The 15,045-nt window shown below is 44.4% G+C and overlaps 1 protein-coding gene across 1 annotated transcript; it reads right to left on the reverse strand.

Annotated features, from left to right (window-relative positions):
• Positions 1 to 425: 425 nt before the first annotated feature.
• On the reverse strand, positions 426 to 14,710 carry dap (death-associated protein). Its single transcript, XM_030099693.1, has 4 exons — positions 14,509 to 14,710; positions 13,511 to 13,604; positions 6,325 to 6,367; positions 426 to 2,171 (listed from the first exon to the last, which is right to left on the reverse strand). The coding sequence occupies exons 1-4, from the start codon at positions 14,561 to 14,563 to the stop codon at positions 2,052 to 2,054; spliced, it is 312 nt and encodes a 103-aa protein (XP_029955553.1). The 5' UTR covers positions 14,564 to 14,710; the 3' UTR covers positions 426 to 2,051.
• Between the last annotated feature and the right edge of the window lie 335 nt (positions 14,711 to 15,045).

Here is a 15,045-nt window from a genome sequence, read left to right on the forward strand (position 1 = left end):
TGGGCGTGTGCACGCGTGCGTGCATGCCGAAGGAAAAACGGCGGACAGCTCTTGGAGATGTGGTTCGGTTTCATTTCAGAACACCACCTGATCCTGAGTCCCTCGGTGCAGGGCGCTAATTCACCGCGGGATTCTCCAAATGCTGGAGGTGAGGTTCGGGAAGCCATCCATCAAGCAGCACTAACTTTTTTTTTCACATGTATAACACATTAACACTTCATCATTATTAAACCCAAGAGTCATGCTTCAACCACACAAATAAAGAGCCAGGAAAAAAGCACTTTTTCAGATAGTATACGTCTTTATTTACTATGACAACCACACCTGATACCTAAGTCCACTCAGAGACTAACCATTTTTACAAATTCGCACAATTCACTCACGAAAAAAGAACCAAGCGTAAACAAAAAATACAACTCTTTTAAACTTAAATTAACAGTGGAAATTATTCCTTCTTGGCATGATAAAAGCTCTTTCCTGGAAACCTGAACATTAGTGTTGTGATGACACTTGAGTGTAAGGGGATGGGTGATTAAGGGAAAGGGTGATGCACGAGTGTGTGTGTGTGTGTGTTTAGATATGTTTTTTTTTTTTCTTTGAAAAGCCAATCTAGACCAGAAATACCAGTATTCTTGCTGGAAATAAATGTGTTTTGGTTCCTTTGTGCACTTGACAGACAACTTTGCTCAAACCTTTTGTCTGGAATGTAGAAATCACTGTTTTTGTACGTTTCCGCTTTTACCTGCATCTGACAGATATTGTCCCCCGCTTTTATTTTCCTGAGCTGCTTCTCTGCGACGCTTTGTTCACCTTATAATTACCTCCCCTGTGACGTTCGGGTGAATGTTAACGCAAACACAAAGCATCGTGTACATTTTTTTGGCTGTTGTCCCATTGCGTCGCTGATGAAAATGTAAATCCTCGTGAAGCAAATGAGCCTAAAAACATTTGTTTTCTAAGCGATGAGGCACTGCTGGTACATGTGGAACGGGTCGAGCCTGCAGAATAAAACGTACTGAACACTGCCAGGGATGGGTAGATATCATTCCAGCTGAGTCAGAGAAAGGTAAGTCTCCTCAGTGGAACAGAGACACTGGAAGAAACCGATGAAAGCTGACTGGGTTTTTTTTTTTAGTTTTTTTTTTTTTGCAAGAACCCAAAAGCAAGCGTTTTATTTCTGTTTTCTCAGTCACTGCCCGGCATGCATAAAGTGGCGATTTGAGTAGAGACGGCAATAATTGCAGAGAGAAAGGCTATAATTTCTGAAATATTAAAGACGTGCAAATTCCTGTTTGCGGTAAATATATGTACACTTTACTGTGTGGTCAAACACAACCTCTCTCTCTCCCTTGATGACATTTCAGTCTTAACGTGATAAACTGAGTGAGTAGGAATGCTTGTCAGAGTTGCTAATTCCCTCATTGATGTGTGTTTTGATTGGTTAATACTTTCCAGGTTGCACTTTTAGCTCCGTGCGAAGCTGATTCAGTTTAAAAGTTGCTTTCTGTGGTCCTTTGTTTGTGGTGAAGTTTGATTGTTTTTGTCCTCTTTTGGTTTGAGAAGGTTGAAGGTAGGAGGCTGGAGCCTGGACTCGTCACTGTGAGGTGATTGGTTGGTCTGATCGATAGGTAGCTGTGATTGATTTGTCGTCGTGAGGATTTCCCCCCCCCCCAACAGACTCAGATCTGAATTTGTAAGACGATAAATGTTCTTGGAGAATGAACCGTTTTAGAAGCGCCTGACCCTGACTACACCGCCTTAAGACTTTACGATTGCCAAACAACCCCTTGAACGGAGAGGACCTTAAAGGGCTGAACGCAGAGTGCAGCACCTGAGCAGCATGTGGCATAAAGACAAGGACTTCGGGATGGCTGTGTAGACAGTTAACCAAATCCAAACAAAATTTACTCGAATCATTATTTAAAGATCTGCGCCTGGTGGGAGGAAAAAAACAAAAAAAAAAAGAAGGAAAAAAAAATCTTCATTTCCTGTGTTCCGTGGGGAAGGCCAGCCGGTGGAGTTAGCGTAGCCGCTGCAGAAGGCCGCCTGGCTCACTTGCGGGGCTGGTTGATGTGCTGGTTGATCTGCATCGCAGGGGCGTGCTTGGGAATGCTCGGCTGGGGCTTCTGGTGGGCCACCTGGGCGGCCGCCGGGGTGAAGTCCTTATCGCCCTGAGCAGAACACAGCCAGTCAATACCTTGTAAGCACAAAAGGGAGGAGCTGCACTCGCACGGAAAAAGCAAAAAAAAAAAAAAAAAAAAAAAGCACACGAGCTTGAACGCCGGCCGAGCTAAACCTGTAAGAAGACCTTAGCTTTCTTTATTTTGATGCGGAACACGGAGACGGGACACCTTTCCGTCTTTATTGTTTTCAAAGCACGCAATCATCAAAAAGCAAGCGAACACTCCGGTGGAGACGGAACAGCTGCCGTTCCCGCGCGACCAACTGCCTGTGAAGCACGAAAACATTTGAAGGCAAAGCTAAATATGGTCAGGCTCCTTTCATTGAGCTGTCCCATTCTCATTTATCTATTTTCCTGACAGATGGGGAATAGCTGAAATTGGATACTGATACATGCGCAAACTAATACAAAGAAATGGTGAGCACAGTTACATTTTATAGTTTCACCTGTAAAGACCATAAAAAATGTTTAAAGAAGATTTAAACCACTACTTGTTTTTTGTCTACAATTCTCTGCAGGCAAGGTAAAACTGTAAAATCTCCTAGTATTATTATCAGAAATAATAAGCTTGTGTGTTTGTCCAAACTTAACAGGAAACTGTTTTCTCATTTGCTTCCAAGTATAGTAGTTCACTCTACGGCCTTGTAAATCCTTCCCCTCTGATAATCACAATAACAATGAGGAAATCCGCAAAGTTCATGAAGGATACAGTGTGCTGCACCCATCTGCAACCTCAATCTATTATTCCAAGAAAAATGCCCATAAACAGATTTGTTCCTAAATCGGATCAAAGCAGGAATTTGATCGCTCGCAGAATTTTAATCCTCAACTTGCAACAAAACATGCTGGGGCTCCTTCCCTCCTCTCTTTCGCAGCGATCCGTCCTTCTCAGCCTTTCCACCGCGTGGCTTCTCGCTCCTCAATAATTTACCCGTTTTGACCTTCTGCGCCGTTTCTTGTGTCTCGAGGAAAATTTCTCGGCAGGTGAAAGCGGACGTGAAAAGCAGGTTTCGCATACAGGTGGACAGCGGGTGGCGAGTTTGATTGATGCCGAGGAATCAAGCGCCCAGAGACGGCATGAAAGCGCACGGCGAGCGCACGTTATACTGCGGTAAGCATGAGTAAGTGGATTACCTCCTTTTAATTCTGAAATACTTGGGATTTTAGCACTTAGCCGAGTTCTGCTGACGCCGGCCGCCGCTTTTTGTCCAGATGTTGGTGTGCGCGGCCGTTCCTGCAGCATCATGGGTATCATATCCTTCCGCATGGTTCATGGTTATTCTGATTCCTTGGGTTGCTCACACGGATGAAGTTATATAACCGGTTTAATCAACACGCTTCCAACATAGTGCCGTCTCCCTGAACTTTACTCGCCGACCTCATCCTCGCTTGACCCTAATCCTCCCTCTGTATGTTGGTTTTTTTACAGTATGTGGCGGCTGTGCAGCTCATTCTCCTGTGTGTGCGTGTGTGTGTGTGTGTGTGTGTGTGTGTGTGTATGTGCGTGCGCGTGTAGGTGGGCACAAAACATATACAGCGCGTACGTTTCTTTCATTTAAAGCCAATTCCGCGGCGAACTGCGAGGGATGTGGATTGGAGCTGACCTCCAATTGCCCTTTCTCTCTCTTCTGAGGCGCAAAGCTTCTTTCCTCGACTATCTTGCTCGCTGCTGATGCAGAGGTACGGGAGGGAATGGAACAAATTAGCCGCATTACTGCGCCACGCTGTGAACAAGATGTCAGGGTGGGTTTCAAAGGATGTTTCCTCCCTCGCCGTCAGATTGGGGGACTAATATGTTGAATATCATCTTTACATTCGTAGAATCAATTCAAGATTTTCTCATGGCAACAGGAAAATAGCAACAAATTTTAAAGGACAAAATGAACTTTACGTTGCTTTTTTAAATGTGATTCTTGTATGACTGTTTTTGGATTATTTCAATACAAAGAATCAAACATGTTCTCTGGTCGTACTAAAAATAACACTAAGAGCAAATTATAGCTACATTAAAAGTATGGTCTTTGAAAGTCTTTGTTAGGTATGCTTACAGATCCCCACAAACATATCTTTCCACACTCCTCAATCAATATGTCCTTATTTCTATACTTGTCCTAGAAACTTACGAAAATAAAATGAACTCTGCTCTTATTCTTGGTATTTGGCTGGTACGTTCACAGCCCCCTGAGTGACCGTTGGCCAATCAATCCACCAACGCGTCCGTACACCGACGTTTCAGTGGGCACAGAAAATACAAATGAGCCCGAGAACGCTCAGTTCAACATATAATTATTCTTAGAATTTATGAATAAAACCATCAAAACAAATTCCCTTCCTTTCACAGCCTGTGAAAGACTCTTTCTAACAGCAGCGGCCTTTGCCTTGACATGACGATAATGGCGTTTCTCTATAGAACAGGTCTTTCTGGTGACGTCTGGTAAATGAATGAGGTGCGTGCGACCTCGAAAACCACTCTGGACATGAGAGAGCGTCATGTTAATCGTCTGTGATTCTCTTCAGATCGATTCTATGCTTGAAGTGGCGGCGCAGTTGATGCTTCACTCCCTCAAGTTTTCTCGTTTTGTTAGAAAGAAGCATCTCGCAGTCACAGTCTCCCATTGAGGAAAAATGTAAAGCACATAGCCAGGAGATGTCTTATTTTTTCCAAAAAAAAAAAAAAAAAAAAAAAATCCCAGTAGGCCTCATGCTCCACACACAGGCATCCACAAACACACACACACACACACACACTGAAGTGTTTCACTTAGCTCCTAAAAGGCTTTTCTGAGGCTTTGTGCACCGCTAGCCTCTGGGTTTGATGGCAGTGATAGGGGGCGAATGGAAAGGCTAGAGGAGGATCGGGGGATAAATGGGATGCCTGCCACCTTCTGATATCACAGCAATCTTCCGCAAACAATCTGCTAGGTCTGACACACACGCACATATACACACACACACACACACACACAGACAGAGAGCTGGGTACCAGCGACGTCATCCAGAGAGCCAAGGACACACTCTTATATTTAACACATACAATGACATACAGTCAGAAAGAAATTCAAAAACACAAACTGTTCCCAGACATTATCACAATCACACTCCACAATCCCAACTCTAGCAGTAAACCCCTCCCTAAGTTTTTTATGTCGTGCCATAACTTGCTCTGCAGTCAACATGGGACAGTAAACACCACTTTTGAAGATGTAGGATCTTAACCAGGGCTGCCAGTGTTATCAACTCTAAACTGTACCAGTTTTTGGTACAGGCATAACCATGGTATAAGTTACACCTGAGTATAACTTCAGTAGCTTAAACACATATAAGCCGTAATTAATTTTTCATGTCTAGAAACACTTGGTGTGGAACTGTGAATTTCTTTATTCAGCTCTGACCCTTTAATTATCGCCCACGATTAGCTTTCTTTGTATTTTCCATCGGAGTAACAGCTCTTCGCTCTTCTCCAGTCGTTCACAAGTTTCCGAGACACTTCAAACTCTGCTGTTTGTTTATGTTTATTACTGTTTATACACTCTTGCTTTAAATTCTGCTGCGTAGCTTTATCTAAGGATTACAGAAGTAATGGATATTGCTCGGTTTTGTAGGAGCAGCATTTTGTTCATAACAGTCGGTATCATTTGTTATATAAGTCAAAAGTAAAGCCAAAAAAAAAAATAAAAAAATGAAAAATTCTTGACCAGTAGTTCTCAAATAATGAACCAACATCCATCGAACACCCAGCTGACTGTGACCAGGATGGTTCTGAATAAACTGTTTAGATTCCAGCTAATAGTATGTTTGTGTCTATGATGCGGCCCTCACCTGCAAAATGAAGCTCACTCCAAGCTGAAGTTGAAAGTTGGCAACCCCGATCTTTACCATATTTCCAAACAAGCAATAAAAAAATCTTAAACCTTTAGTTCATCTATTTTCTCCCTCCAATATTTCAGGCCTTTTCCCCCCCTAATCCTCTGCTTTTCTTCCATTTTTCTTTTGTTCTTCATGAGCATTGAGCCTCTATTGCTCCCTGTAGAGCTCCTGTCCCAGATATAAACCACCTTATAACGCTTAACTTAACACTATTGGTGGTCTGTGTGTGTGTGTGTGTGTGTGTGTGTGTGTGTGTGTGTGTGTGTGTGCCTTACCTTTGTAATCACTCCAGACACAACCACGGGGACCTTTGGTGGACTAAAAAAAAAAAACAGAAAGAAGAGGAGAGATTTTAAAAAAGAATTATTTGGGGGTAGTTCACACACAGTTTACTAAGTGTATCTTGTGTGTTGGACAGGATCACAGCTTTCTGCAGAGTTTATGCCAACATTTACCTATCTGGCTCCATCAAATCTCCCTTAAAGTGACACGACATCAAAATATGAACATCGCGAGTTGTTAAAACACAACACCCACAGTATTACTTTCTGTGGAGGAGCGCTTAAACACACACACGCTCGCACGCGCACACACACACATACACACACACATCGGATGGACCTGCCAGCAGCTTAAATAGCTCCCATTCATTCTGGCCAAACACTGGGGCTCACAGCGTCTGGGCGGAAAGCACGAGCGGCGAGGAGGAGGAGGAGGAGGAGGAGGAGGGAGGCCAGCGAAAGCTAAAACTACGAGAAAAGAGAGTGAAGGAGAAGGATGATGATGAGGGGAAAAGCTTTAGGAAAGAAGGGGAAAATGAAGTGAGGACGAGGCGGAGACCAGGGGGCGAAGGCAGGGCGGGCGGGACAAGGAGACGGAGGAGTGGAAGGGCAGGGAGAACCGGGAAGAGAAATACCAACATAATAACAGACTTTTAGAGCAGAGTGAAAGAGGAGGAGGTAAAAAGGGAGGCAGGCGCTCACTCACACATAAAGGGAAGGGAAGGGATGGATGCAGGGGGGAGAAATGAGGAGGAGGAGGAATGCGCAACCCGAGGCGAGTATCGACCTTGACATGACAAACGAGTGCCGTCTAATTTTACGGCATCGTCACTCCCGGCTAAAGAGTACAGTTGTGTTAGCCACCTTCAGAACTCCATTCAAAGACATTTACCTACAGCTCCGACTCACAGCTCACCTCATTAACAGCATAAATATGTCTGCGAGATGAAACGTCTCTGACCCGGACTGCAAACTGCAGCCTCAGCAATCAAAAATGTGAACGCTTGGGATTTCCTCTCATTTAAAGCATCTGCTATTTCATTTTTAAATATTTGGAGATGCATCCATGCACAACTCCTTTAATCATGGTCAACTAGGAGATATAGATTTTCAGCACATCTGCTTAAGCTCAATTCCGGAAATCTACGTCCCGGCACCCATCCGCCCTCTGCTTCTGATCTTAATGAGAATATTCACACCTAGCTATTAAATTAATGCTTGGATATGTTGAATTTCAATAATTATTCCTGGTTAGCCACTTGTCGAAATGTAAGGTTGAGAGGTTCTTAATTAGCAATGCAATTAACGGCAGCATGGCAACATTAGGACCACGGGCGTTCATTGTTGAGTTCAACGCTTCGCTGATGGAGTCGGCGGAATACTGATCTGGATGTTTTAAGGTTACCTGAGGACCAAATGGGGAAGAAATAGACAAATGTGTAAAAAATATGGTCCACGGGTGGAAAGACGGGATCAATCTGATCACCACATCACTGTAATTTGACCCCAGCCTCAAAAGCTGCCGCTGTGTCTGAAGCCGATGACCGTATAAGAAAGCCCACGGCGAGCTGACATCAGCTCATCTTAGCCGAGCGTCTTAAACCCGACAGGTCGGCCACGTCTGAAATAAACAGCCGCCATCGTATCGTGACGTTGGACAAGCGTGACCGGCTTCTCCCTGAACAGAAGACTGGCGAGCGTCTGATACGGCCCTCGCTGTAAGATTATGCTTAGATGCATCTGTTGAATATAAACAAGTCTGTTGAGTTGTTTTCTTCCGAAGGACAAATGCAGACAGTTGGTGCACACCGCGTTGTGATTATCTTTGTATGAACCCCAACTCAGCACTGAACTTGAATTTGATGCAATGTCACGGGGACATGCGACGGTGCCTCGCATTCAGCGTACGTTCAAGATACGGAGCGTCGGAGCGCAGCGAGTTTGGGGCGAATAGGGAGGCTCAGTTGGATGTGAATTCACATACTGCGACAGCGTGGGCTGCTCGGCGCCTCACGCTGGGTTGTCACATGCTTCTATTCTACTGAAAACCTAACGTCATCCTGCAATCTGCGGCTAAACTCTGAAATCGTGAAAACAAAGCGGCAACGTGAGATGAGGTGTATTAGAAAAAATTCAGAAGATGAAGGCAGCAGTCAGTGCGTGCACTTGAGGCGTGTTAGCATCAAACTTTGCCTCGTGTTACCGGGATTTGAGCGTCAAGGCGAGAGAGACAGATAAGAAATGTCTAGACAGACAGGCAGGAGTGAGGATGGGAAGCCTGTCCGAGTAGACAAGCTTTTGATTCCTTCAAAAGTAGGGAGAAAAAAAAAAAAGTTTGAAATTTGTCAGAAAGCAGAAGCGTGCACGAGCTTTTCACCTGACTGAGTAAACACAGATACCGTGGAAGTGCCAGGCTACTGAGATGAACGGCAGGTTTTAGTCACGCCTGATAAATAGATAAGAAACCAACATTTAGGACTTTAAATCGTGGATTAGCAAAACTGCATGACTACAAGCGCTGGAACCTCGATCGAGGTCCAACACAATAGCATTAGCCTCCAGATTATGCGACTAACACAGCTTTTTATCTGCTCCATCTGAAGGAAAGAGAAAAGGGCAGAGAGGGAGAGGGAAGGGGAATCCACACACTCGGAGATCTCTGCTCTGGCTTTGTGTGTCCAGGGGGAGCGTGGCTGCATTTGGAGGCAGAGGGATTCTCCAGGGGGCAGTAGAGAGCTTTATGAGATCTTGGAGAGGGGTTGCCTTGTGTAAGGTGTGGGGAAGAGTTACGGGAAAGAGAGGGGGGGAAGAAGATTGAGGGAGCTGCAGACAGCAAATCCTCACTAATGAGTCAAATGGCGGATTGTTCATTATTCCGTTTGTGTGGCATTTGCCTCTTTGTCTTTAGCTTAAAAGCCACTGCTGCGTCTGCCCCACCCATCTCTCTCTGCTTCAGCAGAGCAAGAAGTTTGTGTCCGTGGGCGAGGTGGTGGTTGCCATAGAAACTGATGCCTGTTGCCTCTCCTCCGCCTCCTTTCGCTCTCTTCTCAACTTTCACCGCGAGCTGTCAGCTTACTGCACATTTCACCACAGTCCCTGCCTGTAGTGTGTGCGCGCGCGGGAACTTAGTCAGGCGTGCGGCGCCCGCTCCCGTTTCCGAGGCCCATGCCACCTTCCACCGAAAACACAGCGGCAGATGATCACCGCGCGTGTAGCTGATGATGTGTGAGCTGTTCACGTTGACTTTAATGAGGATCATCACGGCGAGTGGTGATAGAAGCACATGTTCTCCTCCTGTTTTTCTAACTCTGCATTTTCACTCGGGTGAAAACACCTCTCACCTGCCAGGCCTGCACGTTTCATCACGATGCTTTTAGAAAACCGACTCGCTGACGGGCAGCTTCTGCTGCTTCAACTGCAATTTTCATCCAACTTATTGAAAATTAGTACCAGCAGTGGATCAGACAAAAAACTGTTTGTTAACTTTTAATCACGTTTAATCCCGATAAGAAATTTGTGATCTATCGTGCAGCTCTATATTAGCCTTCGGTTTGCAGTTATTCTCACCATTTTTTCTCCTCCCTTACCTGTACTTTTACAAATCTTTACATTGCCATACCTCCTCTCATACTCCAAACCATAATAATCCTCTCCTGGTTGCCATAATTCGAGAAGCCTATCTCTCTCTCCCTCTCTCGCTCTGTCCCATCTGTCCATCACGGGTAGATTGGGTGCGGCAGGTGTTCCCCTGACTACAACGCTTCGCTGGCTGCTACTAATGCGAAATTTACCCAGTAGCCACCTGCTAGACGTCCATCAGCGTGACACAGAGAGGGACAGACAGAGCGGGCCGGAGCGAGGCGTCACGCCGACTGTACGGCCTGATAGATCGAAGCTACTCCCTCCTTGTGGATACGCTGACAGGTGACTTTTCGGCAAAGATAAACATTTCCCACAGAGATTATCCTGCATTTACCCAGCGGAGTCATGAGGTGTTTGTCAAGCTACGGGCGGATTCAGAATGAAGGTCCTGTGTGATTAAACTGTAACATTGGTGTACATTATTTGAGCAGCCCAGATAATGAACCCTCTTCTTATGCTGCAAGCTCTAAAAACAAAAATACACGACATGTCATGAATACCAACAACTGAACCGCTGAACCCTCGGTGACCCTGCTGACTTGGCTCACATAAAGATGCAACTTGTGACTTTTACATGAGTTGCAATGCCTGATATTAAAGCAGAATGTCAGGCTACTAGACCTAAGAAAATGTCTTGACAGTGACCTCAAAAGCAGCAGTGACTCCCTCCTTGTTCATTTGTAAATATTTGAGCAAGCTTCAGCGCGCAAGCTGTTAAATGCGCTCGCAAACCCAGCGGCTAAGCATGGGGTTGGTGCTTTCTGTGTACACTGGAGGATCCCCCATCGGCGTGGACGTGAGCGTCTTAGGGAAGGAGTTACAGGGACTCGGGTCGTGTGAAGGAGGCTAGAGAAGCAGCAGGCATGCTGGAGAAAAAAGCTGAAAGCAAATCTGCTAAGACTGACTGTAACCTCCCTGCTACTGTATGACACGGTTGCTTATTTTGAACAATGGGACACTGTTTTCTAGCTTTGTGCAGCATTTGGTGGTATGTAGAAGCAAATCAAGTAAATCCAAATGTCCAAATACATGACCACCAAGCGACTGAACTGTTGATTCAAGGTGGGATTAATCCACTTCTATGAATTGTTCATGTAACATTCTGACCTACCGATGTTAAAGTTGCAGCAGAAAGGTAGACTCAGACCAGGCAGTTGTTTACTGTCCAACGCTACACTATGTTTTAGCAAACCACAGTTGTACCCGTTGTGGTCTGTCATTGCAGTTTGACGTGTTCAGACTGGACTTTCTGCAAAGCTCTGCTCGAACACGTGGTTATTAAAAGAAGTCTGGTCCTTCTCCTCTGACCTCAGCAAATTATCTTCACCTGGAAAACTGTCGATCATCAAATTTCTTTACCTTTTGTTGTAAAACCTTGAGATGGCTATATGAGAATTCCAAGAAAACAAATATCTGTGCTGTTTCTGCCTGGATCACTCTATCTGGCATGTTCGAAGTTCACTAAATAATATGTAACTTTCATTTTGAATCTCAGCAGGTCTTCCTGATCATGTCTTCATATCAAAATGAACTGGTTTGCTTTAACGTGGTTAGCTGATTAGAATGAAATGGTGCACACAGCGTAGTGTCCAGCAAGCTTATTCAAATGTTGACCAAACGTTGAGTTACAGGGGTCATTTTGAAATTTTGTTCTGTCAAAAGATGATATAGTGACTGTTTAAAAACTTATTAGCTCAACTACAAAAGAAAGTAATTGTTACTTTCAGCTCCGGGTCTGTTCTAAAGACCATCAGAATTTTTATTCTCAGGATTAACATTCCAAAATTGTGCTTGTAAAGACTGAAATGACCATCACGCAAGTGTCTGCGTCTGCGACCATTGATACCACATTTTTTTTTCGTCTTGAGTCAGAAGGAGCAGAGTCTGCGTGATGTTTTTGTACTTGTGTTATCTGCTTGACCTCTCTTTTCATTTTAATGTTCCGTCTATTACGGCAGCTCATCACTGCACAAAGGAATGAGGAACAAAAGAGAATGATTTATTGCTGCTGACAGACTCGATACTATTCCTGCTCTGACATACAAGAAAACGCTCAAACAAAAATCGCGGCGGATGAGAAGAATGCGAGATACGGTCCATATGTAAGACCGCATGGAGAAAGTACACACGCAGAAAAAAAAAATTTTGACAGTTGGCAATGTTCTTGAACCCTGCTCACTGCTGTGTTCTGCTTGTCGCTACCCATTTATCACCTCCTATTAACACACACACGCACACACACGCGCGGTGTGAATGTGCCACCTGTACCGACGTGTGTGCATGGCTGACGGGTCCTCATGAATATGGAGTAGACATATGTGGGTGTAGAAGTGGACACACAGAGTATAGCGCAGGGAGAAACGTGCGCCACCTCTGCTGCAGAAAGGTACATCAGTGTGAACAAAGCGTTCATGCAACCAAAGACGGCCATCCTAACATGGAAAGAAACAGTTACTGTAGCTTGGAAATAGAGTAAACCAAGTCTGTTTATAGCAAACCAATAGCGACCGCTGCATGGGCTGTTCAAGTTAATGCTGTAATTACACACTAATTATGCTGTTTAGTGAATTAGCCGGCAACAGGACACAAAAAGTCTGCAGCAGAAGTGCCTACAGAGGAGCCGTATAGAAATATAGAAGCTGGTAATTAGCTTGCTTGCCAGTCTTTAGGGCGTGTCGTTTGCAAATAAATGGCGACAGTTGCATGTTGCAGAAATGCCGTCTGAAGACGATGTATAGACACGAGATTCCCCAATGCAGTCAAAACTCAATTCAGTTGAGGCGCAACATTCATATGCTTGACCTAAGATGAGACAGATCGGTACAATGAGAGAACAGTAACCCATAAGCAACTGAAACTTAATTTACCTTTGCTTTAGCAGAAAAACTACAAGGGGATTCCGCACTTCTATTGTTTAATTTTACTTTAAAAAAAAGTTCAACTTGGTGATTTTTCCACAATGATTCTCTTCAGATGAATACCGGAAAAAGCATTTTGTTTATAGGCTGTGCGATTTCTGCATGAATATCTGTGTTAAATCATCCTCACATTATCACAGTATGGATTTTAACCTAATGTTAATTTGCTGGCAAAAAAAATGCAAACTTTGCCTTAAGTTTCCTTCTGCCATGAGCAATCCAGTTAAAGATCTCAGTAAATAAATGCAACAAAACAACCATGGCGGGTTACAGAGTTGTGTTTGTGCTGCTGAAGTTAGCAACCAGTTTACGACTTTTACATCAAAATCTTCTGCTCCTCCTCTTTCACAGTGCGAACGACACACATCATCTGTTTTTTCATTTCCATATGTCGGCTTCGTGTCTTCTTCTCTGTTTTTGGTGTATGTGGCACTACACCTTCAGCTATGCGAATGCAGTTGTGTCATGAATGAGATTTTTAATCAACTCCATGACAGAGTGAGGTGTGCTGTTACTTTAAATATAAGCACTCATAGAATATGTAAAATAGTCCTGAAATATGAAACGTTTCGGGCGTTTTTAATGTTTGATAAAGCAAACTATCCATTCATGTTTGTTACCTGCTGCTGACAAACTCCTCGTCCTCTTTCTGGGGTGGTTCTGGGGCGGGAGCTGGCTGGTGCTTCTGCACTATCCTCATCCCTCCTGCTTTCACTGCAACACACACACACACACACACACACACACACACAGTCATGTTTAGTGTATTATAATCATCAATGAGGTAATAAACAATTAAGTTGACTTCAGACCACAATAAAGTCACTGGTTGTTTTCTTTAATTGAGACACATTGGGTAAAAAAACTGCCTTCATGCAGAAGCTTCCTTGAGCATGTCACATAGTCAGCAGCTGCAGGACAGCTGTTTTGTACCTTGACCCCTGTCTCTACTGCTGAGGCGCTGTTTCATGACAAAAAAAAAACAAAAAAAAACAAGCATGTCAAGGCTTCCCAGTGCTCACACATCCCCCATTAACACCCTGCCTGCTTGTCAAACAGTGGCAGTGCAGCAAGCCTCCTGGTGATCACAGGTTGGGTGCGAGGGGCATTTGTTATCGTGCCCTGCTATCGGCTCTGCAGCTGCTGTGGCCCAGTGGCCTGCCACACCGAGCTCATGTCCACGTACACCTTATCTGTTGGGGTTTTTTTCTCTCTCTTTCTTTCTCTTCTGCAGCCTCTGACCTCCACGTCACTACCACCCAGCTGCCATTAACTGCAACATTGTAGCGACATCCATTACACTGTAGCACAGCGGTTAGTACCCAGTACAACACCACCGACTCACATGATGGTGCAAAATCACACACGAATCAGGAAGTAAGGAAATGTGTGAAACACAGAGAGAGAGAGAGAGGGAGAGAGAGGGAGAAAAAAAAGAGACCACACTGCACTGCAAAGCAATCTGGAGACATTGAATACTCAGGAGCAGCTGCCAGTTGAAGGATTGCATAAGTATTAATCATAATCATGTGACTTTTGGTGCGAGACTGTGCAGAAACAAAAGGCCTCCAGGTTGGTAAGAGGCTTTAAAGCAACACAACAGCACAGGGAGCAGTACCTGCTGGGGGATGTCCGCCTTTGGTTTCCACTTTCTCCTTCGGGGGCGACGACATGGCTGCTCGGACCCGGAGTCTGCTGCGGGAAGGAAGCGAGGCGTCTCACTCGCAAACTCCGACTTTATTCTGCCTCAAATTGGGGACTACTCTTCAGTGGCGATCGTCAACGTGGCTTTTTCCTGAGTATTGTTTGGAAACGGTGCGTGCTGACGTCACGCGAAGCCGTAAGGAGCGCGATGACGTAATACGCACGGATCTGTGGAAAGGCAGTGCAGAGCTGAGCTTTGGAAACAGCAGCAGCAGCAGCAATAATAGTTTTGTACATTCTTTGGATTTTTTTTTTCTTACTATTCCATTAAAGTTATCTTTATTACACCAATTATTATTATTATTATTATTATTATTATTATTATTATTATTATTATTATTATTATTATTATTATTATTATTATTATTATATTGTGTATGGGGCTGGGGGGCATTTTCCTTTGACTGAGTTTGCATATCTTGAGGGTTTTTTTCAGGGGTGATGGGAGGAG

Source organism: Salarias fasciatus, chromosome 9 (genome assembly GCF_902148845.1).
Source record: "Salarias fasciatus chromosome 9, fSalaFa1.1, whole genome shotgun sequence".
In the NCBI taxonomy this organism is placed as follows: Eukaryota; Metazoa; Chordata; class Actinopteri; order Blenniiformes; family Blenniidae; genus Salarias; species Salarias fasciatus.